Source organism: Bufo gargarizans, chromosome 2, assembly GCF_014858855.1.
Source record: "Bufo gargarizans isolate SCDJY-AF-19 chromosome 2, ASM1485885v1, whole genome shotgun sequence".
Classification (NCBI taxonomy): domain Eukaryota; kingdom Metazoa; phylum Chordata; class Amphibia; order Anura; family Bufonidae; genus Bufo; species Bufo gargarizans.
The window spans coordinates 169,045,284-169,062,668 of NC_058081.1; the positions used below are offsets into that span (position 1 = coordinate 169,045,284).

Sequence of the window (17,385 nt, forward strand, 5' to 3'; positions counted from 1 at the left end):
GTTCCACATTTTGAGGAACTGAATTGCGGACCCATTCATTTCTATGGGGCCACACAATGTGCTGCCCGGATTCGGACCCGAACTTCCAGGTCCGCATTTCCGTTCCTGAAAAAAAAAAAAAAATCATGTCCTATTCTTGACAAGATTAGACATATTCTATTATAGCAGGTGCAGGTCACAGATGCAGCAATGTAAGGCAACAGCCGTTTCGCACTAGATAGTGCTTTATCAAGCCCACCGTGACACAGTGAAGGAGCGCCGTAAATACCCGTCTCTCTTCAATACGTCACAGCTAGACAGGTGAATCCAAATCATGCATATGGAAACAATAACAAACAAGGTCATTACCATCATTGAAACCTAATGCTCCCATGGCATCGGTTTTAATAATCCATTCAGCTTCTCTTTGAAGTAGGATACGCTTCCTGTCTCCACCTCGCGCAGGTAAATTAACTATTTCAATGCCTGCACATTTCAACACTTCTTTATTCCCTTGATGTACCTCATTGATGTGTTCTATGAGGCGTATAGCGCCAATGCCTGTAGTGATCGATCTCTTCTGTTCCCTAAAACGCACATATAGAGAGAGCTCTGTGGGTTTTACATGTGTGATTCCTCCCATCTGAATATATGTGTGCTTGTGCGCATAGAGTTACACATTGAGCAATGTCCACATTTGAAATTTCCTATGGGACGCCATTTATCAAGCCAGGTTTTGCTAGTGTCAGGGAGGTTCGTATTGGTAACTATGTCACCTATGGTTTTCGCCCGTTTAAAACTTACAATAGGCTTATTTTTAGTTTTATCATTCAGTTGGTCAGCTCACTGCAGCATATGCCAGTTATTTAAAATAAAATAAAATAAAATAAAAAAACACACTTTTTATGATCTGGGCCATTGGAGAAAATTCAAAATGTGAACACCGCTCTACCAGTCGCGTTTTCTTTTTATGCAAATTCCTGTTTAATCTACGCATGCATGCTTTATCATATGCCTTATCGATGATGACCGGTGGATATCCACGCTGCAAAAATCTCACCTTTAGATCCTTGCTCTGCTGTTCAAATTCCCTGTCATTCTAAGGCTACTTTCACACTAGCGTTCGTCGGTCCGCTCGTGAGCTCCGTTTGAAGGGGCTCACGAGCGGACCCGAACGCTTCCGTCCAGCCCTGATGCAGTCTGAATGGATGCGGATCCGCTCAGACTGCATCAGTCTGGCGGCGTTCAGCCTCCGCTCCGCTCGCCTCCGCACGGACAGGCGGACAGCTGAACGCTGCTTGCAGCGTTCGGGTGTCCGCCTGGCCGTGCGGAGGCGTGCGGATCCGTTCAGACTTACAATGTAAGTCAATGGGGATGGATCCGTTTGAAGATGCCACAATATGGCTCAATCTTCAAGCGGATCCGTCCCCCATTGACTTTACATTGAAAGTCTGGACGGATCCGTACGAGGCTATTTTCACACTTAGCTTTTATATGCTAATATAATGCAGACGGATCCGTTCTGAACGGAGCCTCCGTCTGCATTATTATGATCGGATCCGTTCAGAACGGATCCGATCGAACGCTAGTGTGAAAGTAGCCTTAACTATTCTAGCAAGTCGCACAAATTGGCCAAAGGGAACTGCTACTGCTACGTGTGGAAGCTATTCTAGTGTAAAAGTGGGTTCTGTATATGGCTGTCTATATTTCATCATTTATAATTCTGACCTGTACATCTAGAAATTCGATACTCTGCTCTTCTATTTTGCTAGTGAAACTCATATTCATGTTGTTGGTGTTGAGATATTTCAAATTGAAATCGATCTCCTGCCCAAACTATGAACACGTCATCGATATAACCAAAAAAAAAAAAACTTTGGATATATTGCGCAAAGTGGTCGTCAGTTGTAAATATATATTTATCTTCAAACTCTGCAAGGAATAGATTTACAAATGTACAGGAGACTGGTGTCCCTATTGCAGTTCCGGATATTTGGTTGTACCACTGTTTAGTAAATATAAAAGAAAGTGCCTCAGCGACAAACTCAATGTAGAGTGCGTCTCTCCCCATCTCAGATAGTCACAAATAATCTGTACTCCTAAGTCTTGGGGGGATTTTTACGTCAATTGTTATTAAATAACAACCTTTCTGCCATGGTGAGTCACCTGTCTAGCTGTGACATATTGAAGAGAGACAGGTATTTACGGCGCTCCTTCACTGCGTCACGGTGGGCTTGATAAAGCACTATCTAGAGCGAAACGGCTGTTGCCTTACATAGCTGCATCTGTGACCCGCACCGGCTGTGTTTAACCGACAATAAAGCTGCGATTTGTGAATTTTCGGTGAGTGACGCTTTTTCATCTATGTTACTTCGGACTGTTTGTTTAGCAGAGCACCACCGGCATCACTGCATGTCTTTTGGAAAGGAGTTCCGCTGATATTGTACTGCGCTGACTAGTGCCGGCTGCGATTCGTAAACATTTTTGTAGGCATATTCGATTATAGTGCCAGCGAGGTGCGGTCTGCAAAATGCAGAACGCACATTGCCAGTGTCCGTGTTTTGCGGATCCGTAAAACACACACAGATGTGTGAATGGACCCTAACACCTACACTGTGGGGTTATTGTGTATGGATTATAATGTATATTGTACAGTATGGTACATACCAAGGGGAGAAACAGAACTGGATCGCACATCCACAATAATATGCTTTGATCTAATTCAACTCGCTTCTCAGCGCAATATTAAAGTGTACAGCCTGCTATACAAGAGGCATTAGTGCACATTTTGATCAAAAGGCATAAGTCCACTGGTGTATTAACTATACTGTATAGTGTACGGAATGGGGCAGGGATTATGTATTCTGCACAGCATGGTGCAGGTATACTGTATATTACACAGCATGGTGGAGGGATTACACTGTATTGTACGGGATAGCGCAGGGGTTACACTGTAATGTATGGGATGGCGCAGGGGTTACACTGTATTGTACGGGATGGCGCAGGGGTTACACTGTATGCTATTTGATGTTACAATTATCTTAGGTTTTCCTATCGCCCACCTTTGATGGCGCTGTGCCCAGCTCTGAGCATCTCTCAGCAGCTGCCAAGGCTTAGAGGGAACACCGATTAGGGCCCAAGGGTTCGGTCATACAGCCTTTCCCCTATACAATGTATTTTCTCTCTGGCTTCTGTACAGGATCCTGTTTCCTGCTTAGCACCATGTGAATACAGGGTAGATGCAACATTACTTCCCCACACTTTTGTTGCGACGTAATGCTACAAGCTACCCTGAATTCACATAGTACTAAGAAGGAAACAGGAACCCGAACAGAAGCCAGAGGAAAGAAGAAAAAAATAAAAAAGACAAAGGTTGTTGACAATTTCAGACGTGAATTTCACTGGAGTACAAGACAAGTGACATGGCATCACGCGTTCTTATATTGTTAGCTAACAAAGTCATAGATGGGGCTGGAGTCTCTTGCACACGGCCGTGTGTCCCCAGTGGCAGTATCACTTGAAGGGGTGGGCAAATCCGGACATGCAGTGTGGAACGGAACCCCGGAACATAATCACTACGGAGTGCTTCCGCGGGGTTCCGTGTTTTCGTTCCACAAAAAAGTAGTGCACTATTTTTTGCGGTGCGGATCATCGGATGCGGATCAAAAGAATGGGTCCGCGATGCAGATGCCCCACGGTCGTGCCCATGCATTGCGGACCGCAATTTGCAGTCCGCAGTACGGGCACCGAGCGCCTACGCTCGCGGGAATGTGCCTTAAAAGGACATACAACAAATGTATGATCAACTGCTGGGACCCTCAGGATCACTAAAAACAAGAAGCTACCACGAGCCTTTATCTCCCATCAGCCCTTGATATCATCAACGTGGTGGGAAAACCCCATTAATCTCTACAGGATCGCAGGATTTTTGGCTTGCTGAATTTAGCCATAACGTTTTTCTTTTTTCACCAACATAGCTCTGAAAGGGGTTGGTTTCAATAGGGGATTAGTTTTATTTTTCAGTGGCTCTATTTTGGGGTATATAAAATGATTGATTATCTATAATCTGAACCTCGATCCGCTCAAGCCTAACGTATGCTATCAGCATGTTTCACAGACAGCACACGTACATATTGATTTTAGGTTTTCTCTCATTTTATTAAAGATAATAACCAATTACAATAGCATAGAATATGCTGACATATGTTCAAACAAAACCAATTAGACATCAATATGATGATAGCAGACTAATACCTGTACCTATTGATTTTAATGCACTTTTTCACACATCAGTATTTTTTTTATTTATTTTTTTACTGACTGTGGATCAGTGCAAAAAATCCCAGAGACATGCACTATTTATGTCCTGGAAATTTATTTTCAGCAGTATACCTGATGACACGGAGGGCAAAAACAGACACACACACACACCAAACACGGACATGGAAATGTGAATGAAGCCTAAGGCCTCTTTCACACGACAGTAGTGCTCCCGTGGCCGTATTGCGGGCCGCATACAGAAGTTCCGCAATACACGGAGCACCAACCGTGTGCATTCCGCATCAAGGATGTGGACCCATTCACTTGAATGGATCCGAAAATCCGGAGGTGCGGTGCGGAACGGAAGCATAGAACAAAACCCCACGGAAGCAATACGCAGTGCTTCCGTGGGGTTCCGATCCATGCTTCCATTCCGCAAAAAAATAGGACTTGTTCCATCTTTTGGCGGAAAGGACAGATCACACACCTATTCAAGTTGAATGGGTCTGAATCTATCACGGCCGCTGCGCGGATGTTGCCCGTGCATTGTGGACCACAAATTGTTGTCCCCAATGCACGGAACCGAACCAATACGTTTGTGTGAAAGAGGCCCAATTCTGTGAGTCAGTAGAATTGTGAACACTTTTTTTTTTTTAACCCCTTTCAGGACCAGAGCCATAACATTCTTACTTCTCCATTCACATAGCTGATTGAGAGTGTTTTTTTTTGCAGAACAAGTTGTTTTTCATTGACACTATTTAATTTACCATATCTTGTACTGATAAAATCCGTTAGGAGGTGAAAAAAGATGGCAATTTTGTACAACGCTCACTATGCCCAGACGGATCCATTATGCTTGCCCATAGACTTCTATTATGATGGATTAAAACGAAATGCCTCCTAAAGGCCGTTTTGACTTCCGTCGTATGGATTACGTTATTTTCCAGCTATAACGAAAAACAATAACAGAATGCATTATGGTGATGTGAACCCGGCCTTACTGGTTATTGCAGGGCGCCTATAACTGTGGGGCAGGTGGCAGGAATAACTGATAAGTGCCTTCCTCTGCAGTGATGAAAAACACTAATTTATGAATATGAGACAGAATGGAAAGAAATGTCGCCACTTAAAGGGAACCTGTCATGTGGATATTTGATTATAATCTAACTAATTATATACAATCATTAACTACTAAAAAGTACCTTAGATGTATTCACTTACTGGTGTGACAGATGGTTACCTTATAATATACACACAAAGATGCCGCATGCCACATCCTAAATGAGCTGATTCGAGTCCGGCGTGATGTCATTGAGTCCAGCGTATATTTAATTCAGAGCTATAGCCACTCCCCTGCCCACCTGCTGCTGATTCATATGGCAACAAACTGTCACTCAGCAGCAGGTGGGCGGGGAGAGTCAGGGGCTCATAAATATTCATGACTCATCATTATCAGCTGGAGCTTTTCAATACAAGATGTTGGCAGATTGACTGGGTCTGGGTCAATTAAAGAAAGTGACCCAGCATTTTGCTAAGAGAATCAGTCACTTATTTATGTTGCCCTTAGTTAGGACACCATAAAACTGGTGACAGGTTCCCTTTAAGCCCCTATTATACAACTTTCATAGGAACGTTCATGGCTGATAACTGGTCTGTATAATCATACCGCTGATCACCCGATAAATGAGCAATTGCTCGCTTGTCAGCCGATTTGTATCTTTCATAGTCAGCACATGGATGTACTGCTGATAACTGATAAAACCGAATGAGGAATGACTATGTAGTAATCATTCCTCCTCATTCACTTTGCATCGGTGTGTGTAAAAGGCTGATGCAAACGAGCGCCGATCAACTTTTTTTTTCAGCCCCTTGAAATAGAGCTCTGTGAAAATGCAGCCCTCAGGTCAAAAAGAAGGTTGTGCACCCCTGTCCTAGGGGACATAAACATGCAATCAGTCAATCGCTCATACCATGGAGTGCAGTGGTTTACTACTACAGTCTTTGGGAATTATGAGGCCTCCCTATTCAGCCCTGCTCCAGGGCTTAACAGGCAGTTTAGGGTTTCTTCACATGTGACAGATTTTGCTGCAGAAATTTTGGCAACTGAAACTCAGATCTATTCATTCGAATGGGATCCACAAGGATTTTTGCAAGCCCCATTCAGGTGAATTGAACCAATTTTCAGTCACAACAAAATCTGCTGCTTGTGAAGAGACCTTTATAATGACAGGCCTAAGAGCCTTAAAAAGATCCTTCCAGGCTGTCATGGCTACTTATCAAGCACTGCCATAGGGTCGTTCGGAGGACATAGGGAGCATTCTCCCTTGGTCAAACTGCTTAAGTGCCACTGTTGCTATTAACTGCAGCACCTGAGGGGTTAAATTGCCGCGACAGGAGTTATTTCCAATCTCAAATATACCAGGTGGGCGTCAGCTTGTAACACAGCAGACTCGTGGAACGCAAGTAAGTATAAGGCCTCATGCATACAAACTTTTTTTTTCCGTTTACGTTCCGTTTTTTGCGTTCCATATAACAATTCATTTCAATAGGTCCACAAAAAAAAAAACGGAATGTAATCCGTATGCATTCCATTTCCGTTCAAAGATAGAACATGTCCTATTATTGTCCACATAACGGACAAGGATAGTACATTTCTATTAGGGGCCAGATGTTCCGTTCCGCAAAAAACTGAATGCGCATCGATGTCATCCGTATTTTTTGCGGACTGCAAAACACTGAAAAAGCTATACGGTCGTGTGCAATAGGCCTAATCGCGTGAGCCTGCTCCATACACTCCTCGCACCCCTTGGATGCACAAATAAATAAATATTAAACTTTATTAAAGGGAACCTGTCACCGGGATTTTGTGTATAGAGCTAAGGACATGGGTTGCTAGATGACCACTAGCACATCTGCAATATCCAGTCCCCATAGCTCTCTGCGCTTTAATTGTGTAAAAAAAACCGATTTAATACATATGCAAATTACCCTGAGATGAGTCCTGTATGTGAGATGAGTCAGGGACAGGACTCATCTCAGGGTAATTTGCATATGGATCAAATCAGTTTTTTTCCCCCACAATAAAAGCACACAGAGCTATGGGGACTGGATATTGCGGATGTGCTAGTGGTCATCTAGCAACCCATGTCCTCAGCTCTATACACAAAATCCCGGTGACAGATACCCTTTAAAGGGATTCTGTCACCTCCCCTCAGCCAAAAAACGATTTAAAAGCAGCCATGCAGCACAGCTTACCTGGATTAGGCTGTGCTGTTTTATCTTGAAATCCGTCCAGCAGTTACTTCAAAAAACGACTTTGATCAATAAGGAAATGCGTCCTGAAGGTGCCCAGAGGGGCGTTTTTTTCTTCCTAGTGAGCCCAGTACCGCCCCTCTTTCAGTGCCCAGCCCGCCTTCCTTGTATTTTCTAACTGCCGCCCCCAGCCTGCCACAGCCTCCCCTCCCTCTCCTCCCCCTCCCTCACGCCGAACGAAGTCTCGCACAGGCGCAGTACCCACTGAGGGCTGCGCCAGTGCGATCTGCAGGAGACTGAGGGCGGCAGCTTCATCTTCGTCACTGGGCATGCGCCGAGCCCAGTGACGTCCGATGCTCGCTCTTCCCTGCTGACTGAGGGAAGAGCGAGCATCGGACGTCACTGGGCTCGGCGCATGCCCAGTGACGAAGATGAAGCTGCCGCCCTCAGTCTCCTGCAGATCGCACTGGCGCAGCCCTCAGTGGGTACTGCGCCTGTGCGAGACTTCGTTCGGCGTGAGGGAGAGGGAGGGGAGGCTGTGGCAGGCTGGGGGCGGCAGTTAGAAAATACAAGGAAGGTGGGCTGGGCACTGAAAGAGGGGCGGTACTGGGCTCACTAGGAAGAAAAAAACGCCCCTCTGGGCACCTTCAGGACGCATTTCCTTATTGATCAAAGTCGTTTTTTGAAGTAACTGCTGGACGGATTTCAAGATAAAACAGCACAGCTTAATCCAGGTAAGCTGTGCTGCATGGCTGCTTTTAAATCGTTTTTTGGCTGAGGGGAGGTGACAGAATCCCTTTAAGTGCTTTTTTCACAATGTAATAGTTTGTTCATTTTTATAATGCTTTGATATATGCAGTTAATCAAATCATTGTTCCCAGTCAATTACTGACAGGCTTACCATTGCTAGGTCCCTGGCCATCATGACAACCCATCATCAGCACAGTGCGACTGCGGAATGCCAGAGGGGTGACAGAGGGAGCCACAGATGCAGTTTGCAACTTTTGCCTCAGTTTATCCCAAAGACTGGTTGCTTAGTAATTTGGAGTCAGTGTTCAGAAAAAATATCCTCTCGTGTCCTGTACATACTAATGTTGCACATCCAATTCCTGGCCGGATGCTGTATCTTTACTTCTCACCTTTTACCTGGCATCCTGCACCTTGTCTATGCCCCAAACTAATCAAATGATACTTTCTTATTAAAATAAACCCTATTAAACCATACATACTGCCTTGTAGGGTTAAACCTTCTGATTAAACTGCTACCTGTATAGTCAAAATCTGTAAATCGTCAATTACAGAGTATATGGCACATGTGCAGGATTAGGCTAATTTCAGACGAGTGTGCCCACTGCAGAAAACATGACATGCTGACATTGACTTCGCTGTCTTTTCACAGCTCTAAAAAAAGTCACATGTATTTTTGTGCTGCGTAACTTTTCTGCAACTTGCTGTTGTGTAGCCCTAGTCTTAGGGTACTTTCACACTTGCGGCAAAGTGATCTGGCAAGCAGTTTCGTCGCCGGAACTGCCTGCCGGATCTGGCAATCTGCATGCAAACGGACAGCATTTGTAGACGGATCCGTCTCACAATGCATTGCAAGAACGGATCCGTCTCTCCGTTTGTCATACAGACAAACAGATCCGTTTCTATATTTTTTTCACATTTTTACCGGTCTGCTCAAGCAGGACGGATCCGGCATTGCGATATTTTTAATGCCGGATCCAGCACTAATACATTTCAATGTAAATGAATGCATCTGATCCGGAATTTTGGACGTAGATAATACTGTGGCATGCTGCCATATATTCTCCGTCCAAACCGCCGTTCAGTGACTGAACTGAAGACATCCTGATGCATCCTGAACGGATTTCTCTCCATTCAGAATGGACGAGGATAAAACTGATCAATTCTTTTCTGGTATTGAGCCCCTAGAACGGAACTCAGTGCCGGAAAAGAAAAACGCTAGTGTGAAAGTTCCCTAATCCAGTAGATGTAAGATTGGTGAGCGACACACAGCATTATAAAGCATTATAGCGCCATGCGGACCTGGGAAAGGAGCAGCGTCCATAACAGGGAATCACGCTTACACAAGCAGCATGTTTACCGTAATGGACACGTTCATCTGAAATTAGCCTTAGGCCTCATGCACACGGCCGTTGTTTGGGTCCGCACCCAAGCCGCCGTTTTGGCGGCTCGGATGCGGACCCATTCACTTCAATGGGGCCGCAAAAGATGCGGACAGCACTCCGTGTGCTGTCTGAATCAGTGGCTCCATTCCGCAGCCGCGCTAAAAAAATATAACATGTCCTATTCTTGTCCGCGCTTTGCGGACAAGAATAGCCATTTATATTGCAGCCGTTCCGTTCATTGCAAAAGGCAACACGGTCAGCTTCCGTTTTTTTCAAATCCACAGACCACAAAAAACGGAACGGTCATGTGCATGAGGCCTTACAGGGCAAAGCAAGGGGTCAATGATGATGCCCAATTCCGTCAGTCAAGAGGAGGCATGGAAAACGCTGATAACAGAGGAGCTGAGGTGTAGTAAGGGGCTAGGAAGCTGCAGTTATCTGGATTTTACAGTACATAACCAGCTTGTCATGAACAGGAAATTTTTGCAAAGCTCAATGACCCACAAATATCAAAAGCACCATCATTAGAGCCAATGATATACAGTATGTAGGCTAAACGATGTCTGAAACAAGTTTATGCCTACACATAGCACGTTTGATAAATGTGTCACGAGACAAAGTATCATGACATGATAAAAAAAAAAATCTGATTTTTTTTAAAGGGGGTTCCTGATCTTTCCTCAGGACAGGTCATTAATTTCAGATTGACGGGGGTCCAACAATCGGGAACCCCTGCTGACCAGCTGCTTGAAGAGCAGGCGGCGCTCCATGCGAGTGCTGCTTCCTCTTCATTACATCACACGTAATCTCAGAAGCGCAGTGTAAGGGCTCATTGACACAACCGTATGTGTTTTGTGGTCCGCAAAAATATGGATGAAATCCGTGTGCATTCCGTATTTTGCGGAACAGAACAGCTGGCCCCTAATAGAACAGTACTATCCTTGTCCGTAATGCGGACAATAATAGGACATGTTCTATTTTTTTTTTTGCAGAATGGAAATACGGATATATAGAAACGGAATGCACACAGAGTAACTTCCTTTTTTTTTTGCGGACCCATTGAAGTGAATTGTTCCGCATACGGCCCATAAAAAAACAGACTTGGAAATAAAATACGTTTGTGTGCATGAGCCCTAATGAGGAGAACTCGCTGCATTTACTTGAATAAAGTGAGTACACTGCGACGACGCATAGTGTAATGACCAGGAAGCGGTGTTCTCATAGAGCGCCATCTGCCCATCAAACAGCTGATTGGCTGGGGTGTCGGACCCCGGCTTATCAGATATTGAGGCTGTATGAATATAAAACCCCTGCAGAACCACTTTAAAAATAGGTTAAATGCAACCTCCGGTCAACAAAACCATTTCATTCTTTAACACAACTAGGCCAAACAGCAGTCCATCCTTAGGCCCCTTTCACACGGGAGAGTATTCCACGCGGATGCGATGCGCGAGTTGAACGCATTGCACCCGCACTGAATCCCAACCCATTCATTTCTATGGGGCTGTTCACATGAGCGGTGATTTTCACGCATCCCTTGTGTGTTGCGTGAAAATCAGCATGCTCTATATTATATTCAGCGTTTTTCACGTAACGCAGGCCCCATAGAAGTGAATAGGGTTGTGTGAAAATCGCAAGCATGTGCGGATGCGGTGCGATTTTCACGCACGGTTGCTAGGAGACGATCGGGATGGAGACCCGATCTTTATTATTTTCCCTTATAACATGGTTATAAGGGAAAATAATAGCATTCTGAATACAGAATGCATAGTAAAATAGCGCTGGAGGGGTTAAAAAAAATTAAAAAATTTTAACTCACCTTAATCCACTTGATCGCACAGCCGGCATCTGCTTCTGTCTTGATCTTAGCTGTGTGTAGCAACAAGGACCTTTGGTGACATCACAGTCATCAAATGATCTTTTACCATGGATCATGTGATGACCGGAGTGACGTCACCACAGGTCCTGTTGCTACACAAAGCTAAGATGAAGACAGAAGGAGATGCCGGCTACACGAGCAAGTGGATTAAGGCGAGTTAAATTATTTTTAATTGTATTCAGAATGCTATTATTTTCCCTTATAACCATGTTATAAGGGAAAATAATACAATCTACAATCTTGGGTACCAAACATGCGCGATTTTTCTCACGCGCGTGCAAAACGCATGACAATGTTTTGCACTTGCGCGGAAAAATCGCGGGTGTTCCGCAATTCTGTTCCACATTTTGAGGAACAGAATTGCGGACCCATTTATTTCTAAGGGGCCACACGATGTACTGGCCGGATCCGGAAATACGGACCTGCACTTACGGGTCCGCAATTCCGCTCCCCAAAAAAATAGCACATGTTCTATTCTTGTCCACAATTGCGGACAAGATTAGGCATTTTCTATTATAGTGCCGGCGAAAATGCGGAACGCACATTGCCGTTGTCTGTGTTTTGCGGATTCGTGGATCCACAAAAACACATACGGATGTGTGAATGGACCCTTAGGCCGCAATGTACAGCGACCGTGGGGCAGCTGCAGCGGGTCCGCGATCGGCCCGTTCCGCAAAAAGATAGGACATGTTCCATCTTTTTGCGGAACGGAAGTATGGGACGAAACCCCACAGAAAAATGCGCTCTGCAATACGGCAATGGCAACACACGTTTGTGTGCAGGAGGCCTTAGGTTCCAACAACACGGCACAGGCACACGTGCCGTGTGGCGTTTGTGACATGGCACCACTGTGTTCGAGTACAGTGTGGTTGTACGGGCAGCAGCAGGCCCTAATTAAACAAATGAGACAGCACTGTTCAGTCTGTGTGTATTGTTAATGTGGCCACACAAGATTGAAGGTGCAGTCTCATTAGTTTCATCAGAGCCTGCTGCGGCCTGCATAGCTGTGCGGTGATCAAACACAGCGCACCAGAAATAAACACTCCAAAAAACCCAAGCGGTTTTGCAAAAACATACCAGCGTTAAGGGTCCATTCACACGTCAGCATCCGTTCCGCAATTTTGCGGAACAGGTGCGGACCCATTCATTTTCAATGGGGACGGAATGTGCTGTCCGCATCCTGGTTGCCATGGTTACCGATCGGAGCCCTAGCAATTAAACTGGGACTCCGATCGGAACTCTCCGCTGCCACCAATGATCGGGGGGGGGGGGAGAGGCCGCACACTGGCCACCAATGAAACTAATACAATAGAGGGAGGGAGGGGGAGCCGCACACTGGCCACCAATGAAATTAATACAGTAGAGGGAGGGAGGGGGGGCACCGCACTGGCCACCAATGAAATTAAAACTGGGGAGGGAGGGGGGGGGTCTGCCCCCTGCTGCCTGGCAGCCCCTGATCTCTTACAGGGGGCTATGATACGCACAATTAACCCCCTGCAAGAGATCGGGTGCTGCTAGGCAGCAGTCATGTACACAGTTCTTAGTATAGTCTAACTTGAAGCATCCCCATCACCATGGGAACACCTCTGTGTTAGAATATACTGTCGGATCTGAGTTTCACGATCTAACTCATATCCGACAGTAGATTCTAACATAGAGGCGTTCCCATGGTGATGGGGACGCTTCAAGTTAAAATATACCATCGGATTGGAGAAAACTCTGATCCGATGGTATAATAGGGACTCCTGACTTGACATTGAAAGTCAATGGGGGACGGATCCATTTGCAATTGCACCATATTGTGTCAATGTCAAACGGATCCGTCCCCATTGACTTGCATTGTAAGTCAGGACGGATCCGTTTGGGTCCGCACGGCCAGGCGGACACCAAAACGATTTTTTCTTCATGTCCGTGGATCCTCCAAAAGTCAAGGAAGACCCACGGAAGAAAAAACGGACACGGATCTACGGACCCTGTTTTTGCGGACCTTAAAAAAAAACCAGTCGTGTGCATAAAGCCTAATATGAACACTGTGACATAGCAGTATCTTAATAGACACATCTATCCAGGGACATACCTGAAGACATGATCTGACTAAAAGAGGCAAAGAAGCCCCAAGAGCAAGACCTCGACGCGCGTTTCACCTCAACGGCTTCGTCAGGAGGTATAGAGATATAGGGTATATATAGGGATCAATAAGTGGGTAAATTACCTGGATTGCGGACACATGCGCTCCCCCCAAACGGGCGTGATACCCCCATGATGCGCGGCGGCCGCGCTGAGGGATGGTGCCGCGCATGACATTGTGTGTTGCCCCAGGTGGAGTGTTGTGCTGTCAGCGGTAGACAGAGAGGTTTGGTACTTGGTAGGTTTACAACAACTGGAATGCATTCTGCAAGTGTTATCTAATACATTCCAGAACTGTAAGGCCCCTTTCACACAGGCGAGATTTCCACGCGGGTGCAATGCGTGACGTAAACGCATTGCACCCGCACTGAATCCGGACCCATTCATTTCTTTGGTGCTTTCACGAATCACTTGTGCGTTGCATGAAAATCGCAGCGTGTTCTATATTGTGCGTTTTCCACGCAACGCAGGCCCCATGGCTGTTGCCGTTTTTGCAGTCCGCAAATTGCGAATCCGCGAAACACGGATACCAGCTGTGTGCGTTCCACATTTTGCGTCCAGCCCTCGGCTGGAACTGTCTATTCTTGTCAACATAACAGACAAGAAGAGGACATGTCCTATTTTTTTAGGGGGGCCGCGGAACGGACATACGGATGCGGACAGCCCCATTGAAATGAATGGGTCTGCATCCGATCCAGAAAATATGCGGATCGGATGAGGACCTACATCACGGCCGTGTGCATGAGCTCTAAGTTTGTTAAGTTGCTTCTGAACAAACCACAAGACTTCTGGAACATTGGCCCAGATTTACCAATCCCAAAGATGGCTGTCTAGGCCTACAGCAGACTTATCACAGGGCTCTGGCGGGATGATGAATGTGGTGCAGGGACAGACACTTTTCGTTAGTCTATGCCAGGGATGCTCAACCTGCAGCCCTCCAGCTGTTGTAAAACTACAACTCCCATCATTCCCTGACAGCCTACAGAAGGGCATCGTGGGATTGTAGTTTTACAACAGCTGGAGGGCCGCAGGTTGAGCATCCCTAGTCTATACCAACTACTGTTTGGATTACAATGAGGCAGAATATGGTATACAGTATAGTATGCCCTGTCCCTTTCCCACAACCCCCCACGGTTTCCTCCAGGCCCATAGAGACTCCAAACAGTGCCACTTTTTAGACATTTTTGAGATTTTGGCACAGGAACATTAGTGAATCTGGGCCACTGTTCTTTGGACAGATAAGACCAAAGTGGAGTTTTGGCCATAATGCACAGCGCCACGCCTCATAGGAACTGGAGGGGTGTTGATCTGGGGTTTTGCAGCCATTGGGGGAGATTTATCAACACCGGTGTAAAGCAGAACGTTTGCCTGTAGCAACCAATCAGATTCCAGCTTTCATTTTTCACAGCTCTTTTGGAAAATTAAAAGTGGAATCTGACGGGTTGCTATGTTCTAATTTACACCAGTTTGAAAAAAAACTCCTCCATTGTGTCAACTAGAGATGAGCGAATTTCCACTTATGAAATTCGTTCACGCTTTGTTTACTGGTAAAAGGTGAATTGCGTTATGGATTCCGTTACCACGGACCATAATGCAATTCTACGACAGAATGCCTTTAGAGGCATTCCGTTATTAATTTCGTCATAATAGAAGTCTATGGGCTGCAAAACGGATCCATTCCGTTAGAGAATAGAGGGGGGGGGGCCCCAGTGGTCTTAGAGAATAGAGGGGGGGCCCCAGTGGTCTTAGAGAATAGAGGGGGGGCCCCAGTGGTCTTAGAGAATAGAGGGGGGGGGCCCAAGTGGTCTTAGAGAATAGAGGGGGGGGGCCCCAGTGGTCTTAGAGAATAGAGGGGGGGGGCCCCAGTGGTCTTAGAGAATAGAGGGGGGGGGGCCCCAGTGGTCTTAGAGAATAGAGGGGGGGGGCCCCAGTGGTCTTAGAGAATAGAGGGGGGGGGCCCCAGTGGTCTTAGAGAATAGAGGGGGGGGGCCCCAGTGGTCTTAGAGAATAGAGGGGGGGGGCCCCAGTGGTCTTAGAGAATAGAGGGGGGGGGGCCCCAGTGGTCTTAGAGAATAGAGGGGGGGGGGCCCCAGTGGTCTTAGAGAATAGAGGGGGGGGGGCCCCAGTGGTCTTAGAGAATAGAGGGGGGGGGGCCCCAGTGGTCTTAGAGAATAGAGGGGGGGGGGCCCCAGTGGTCTTAGAGAATAGAGGGGGGGGGGCCCCAGTGGTCTTAGAGAATAGAGGGGGGGGGGCCCCAGTGGTCTTAGAGAATAGAGGGGGGGGGGCCCCAGTGGTCTTAGAGAATAGAGGGGGGGGGCCCCAGTGGTCTTAGAGAATAGAGGGGGGGGGCCCCAGTGGTCTTAGAGAATAGAGGGGGGGGGGCCCCAGTGGTCTTAGAGAATAGAGGGGGGGGGCCCCAGTGGTCTTAGAGAATAGAGGGGGGGGGCCCCAGTGGTCTTAGAGAATAGAGGGGGGGGGGCCCCAGTGGTCTTAGAGAATAGAGGGGGGGGGCCCCAGTGGTCTTAGAGAATAGAGGGGGGGGGCCCCAGTGGTCTTAGAGAATAGAGGGGGGGGGGCCCCAGTGGTCTTAGAGAATAGAGGGGGGGGGGCCCCAGTGGTCTTAGAGAATAGAGGGGGGGGGCCCCAGTGGTCTTAGAGAATAGAGGGGGGGGGCCCCAGTGGTCTTAGAGAATAGAGGGGGGGGGCCCCCAGTGGTCTTAGAGAATAGAGGGGGGGGGGGCCCAGTGGTCTTAGAGAATAGAGGGGGGGGGGGCAGTGGTCTTAGAGAATAGAGGGGGGGGGCCCAGTGGTTTTAGAGAATAGAGGGGGGGGGGGCCCCAGTGGTCTTAGAGAGTAGAGGGGGGGGGGGCAGTGGTCTTAGAGAATAGAGGGGGGGCCCCAGTGGTCTTAGAGAATAGAGGGGGGGCCCCAGTGGTCTGACACCCACCTACACGCTCTGACAGGAGGGATACATATATGCCTTAATAATCTGTAAGCCCTGGTGCAGACTGGCACTAGTAACTTTCACGAGACAAGAGCTGGCACTGCCAGGGCAGTAGCACCACAGTCGGACTGCAGTGGCACTGAGGGCAGGCACACAAGACACTGAACTGCTGCAGAAAACTTGCATTTCCAGCCCGGCCCGCTCCCCTATGTGACCCCCGCACAGGCAGCTAGTCGCCTGTGTCCAGCAGCACCCCCTCCCGGCCAGAGACTAGCCTAGGCCCCCCCGAGTGCTGACAACCGGGCGACTTGACACCCACAGCTCCCAGCTAACACACTGCTGATGAAGGGACCCTCCCCTCGGCCTCACCTCCTCCGCCGGTAGTCCCAGCACCTCCATGTAGGAGGCCATCCTACTCGCCCCTAAGCCCGTCCGGGTGATGCTTCTGTCACTCTGGAGTTTCCGCTCTCGAACTCACCCACTGAGCGCGCTCCCGACCGCTAGCCACCCAACCACCGTCACGCGCGCTCCCGGCGTCGCACGTCACGTGACGATGTGCGTCCCTGCCAGGGGTAGTTGAGGTCGCTGCTGCTGTAATGGTATAATCCCCGGCCCCTCATAGCGTCTGCCGGGGCTGCCCACCTGGTGCCGCCTGTTGTGTACGCCCAGCCTTCCCGAACTCATTCAAGTAGTCCATACAAAGTAGTGGGAAGCTGGAAAAAAATCCAAATGGGGTGGAACAGGAAGAAATTGCAGTTCTGCCAAAGTTTTATGGGCTTTGTTTTTACAGCAAATTGCGGATCCACAAAACT

The 17,385-nt window shown here is 47.4% G+C and overlaps 1 protein-coding gene across 2 annotated transcripts in view; it reads right to left on the reverse strand.

Annotated features, from left to right (window-relative positions):
* Positions 1-17,071, reverse strand: part of NEDD4 (NEDD4 E3 ubiquitin protein ligase) — a 184,572-nt gene extending 167,501 nt beyond the window's left edge. The window contains exon 1 of one of the 2 annotated variants that reach the window (XM_044279683.1): positions 17,052-17,071. Coding sequence is in view for 1 of the 2 variants with exons in the window: in XM_044279682.1 (XP_044135617.1) it covers positions 16,943-16,984 (42 nt within the window). In the remaining variant the exon portion in view is untranslated. Of the gene's footprint in view, positions 1-16,942 lie in introns of both variants that reach the window. The other variant, XM_044279682.1, reaches the window with a different exon arrangement.
* Between the last annotated feature and the right edge of the window lie 314 nt (positions 17,072-17,385).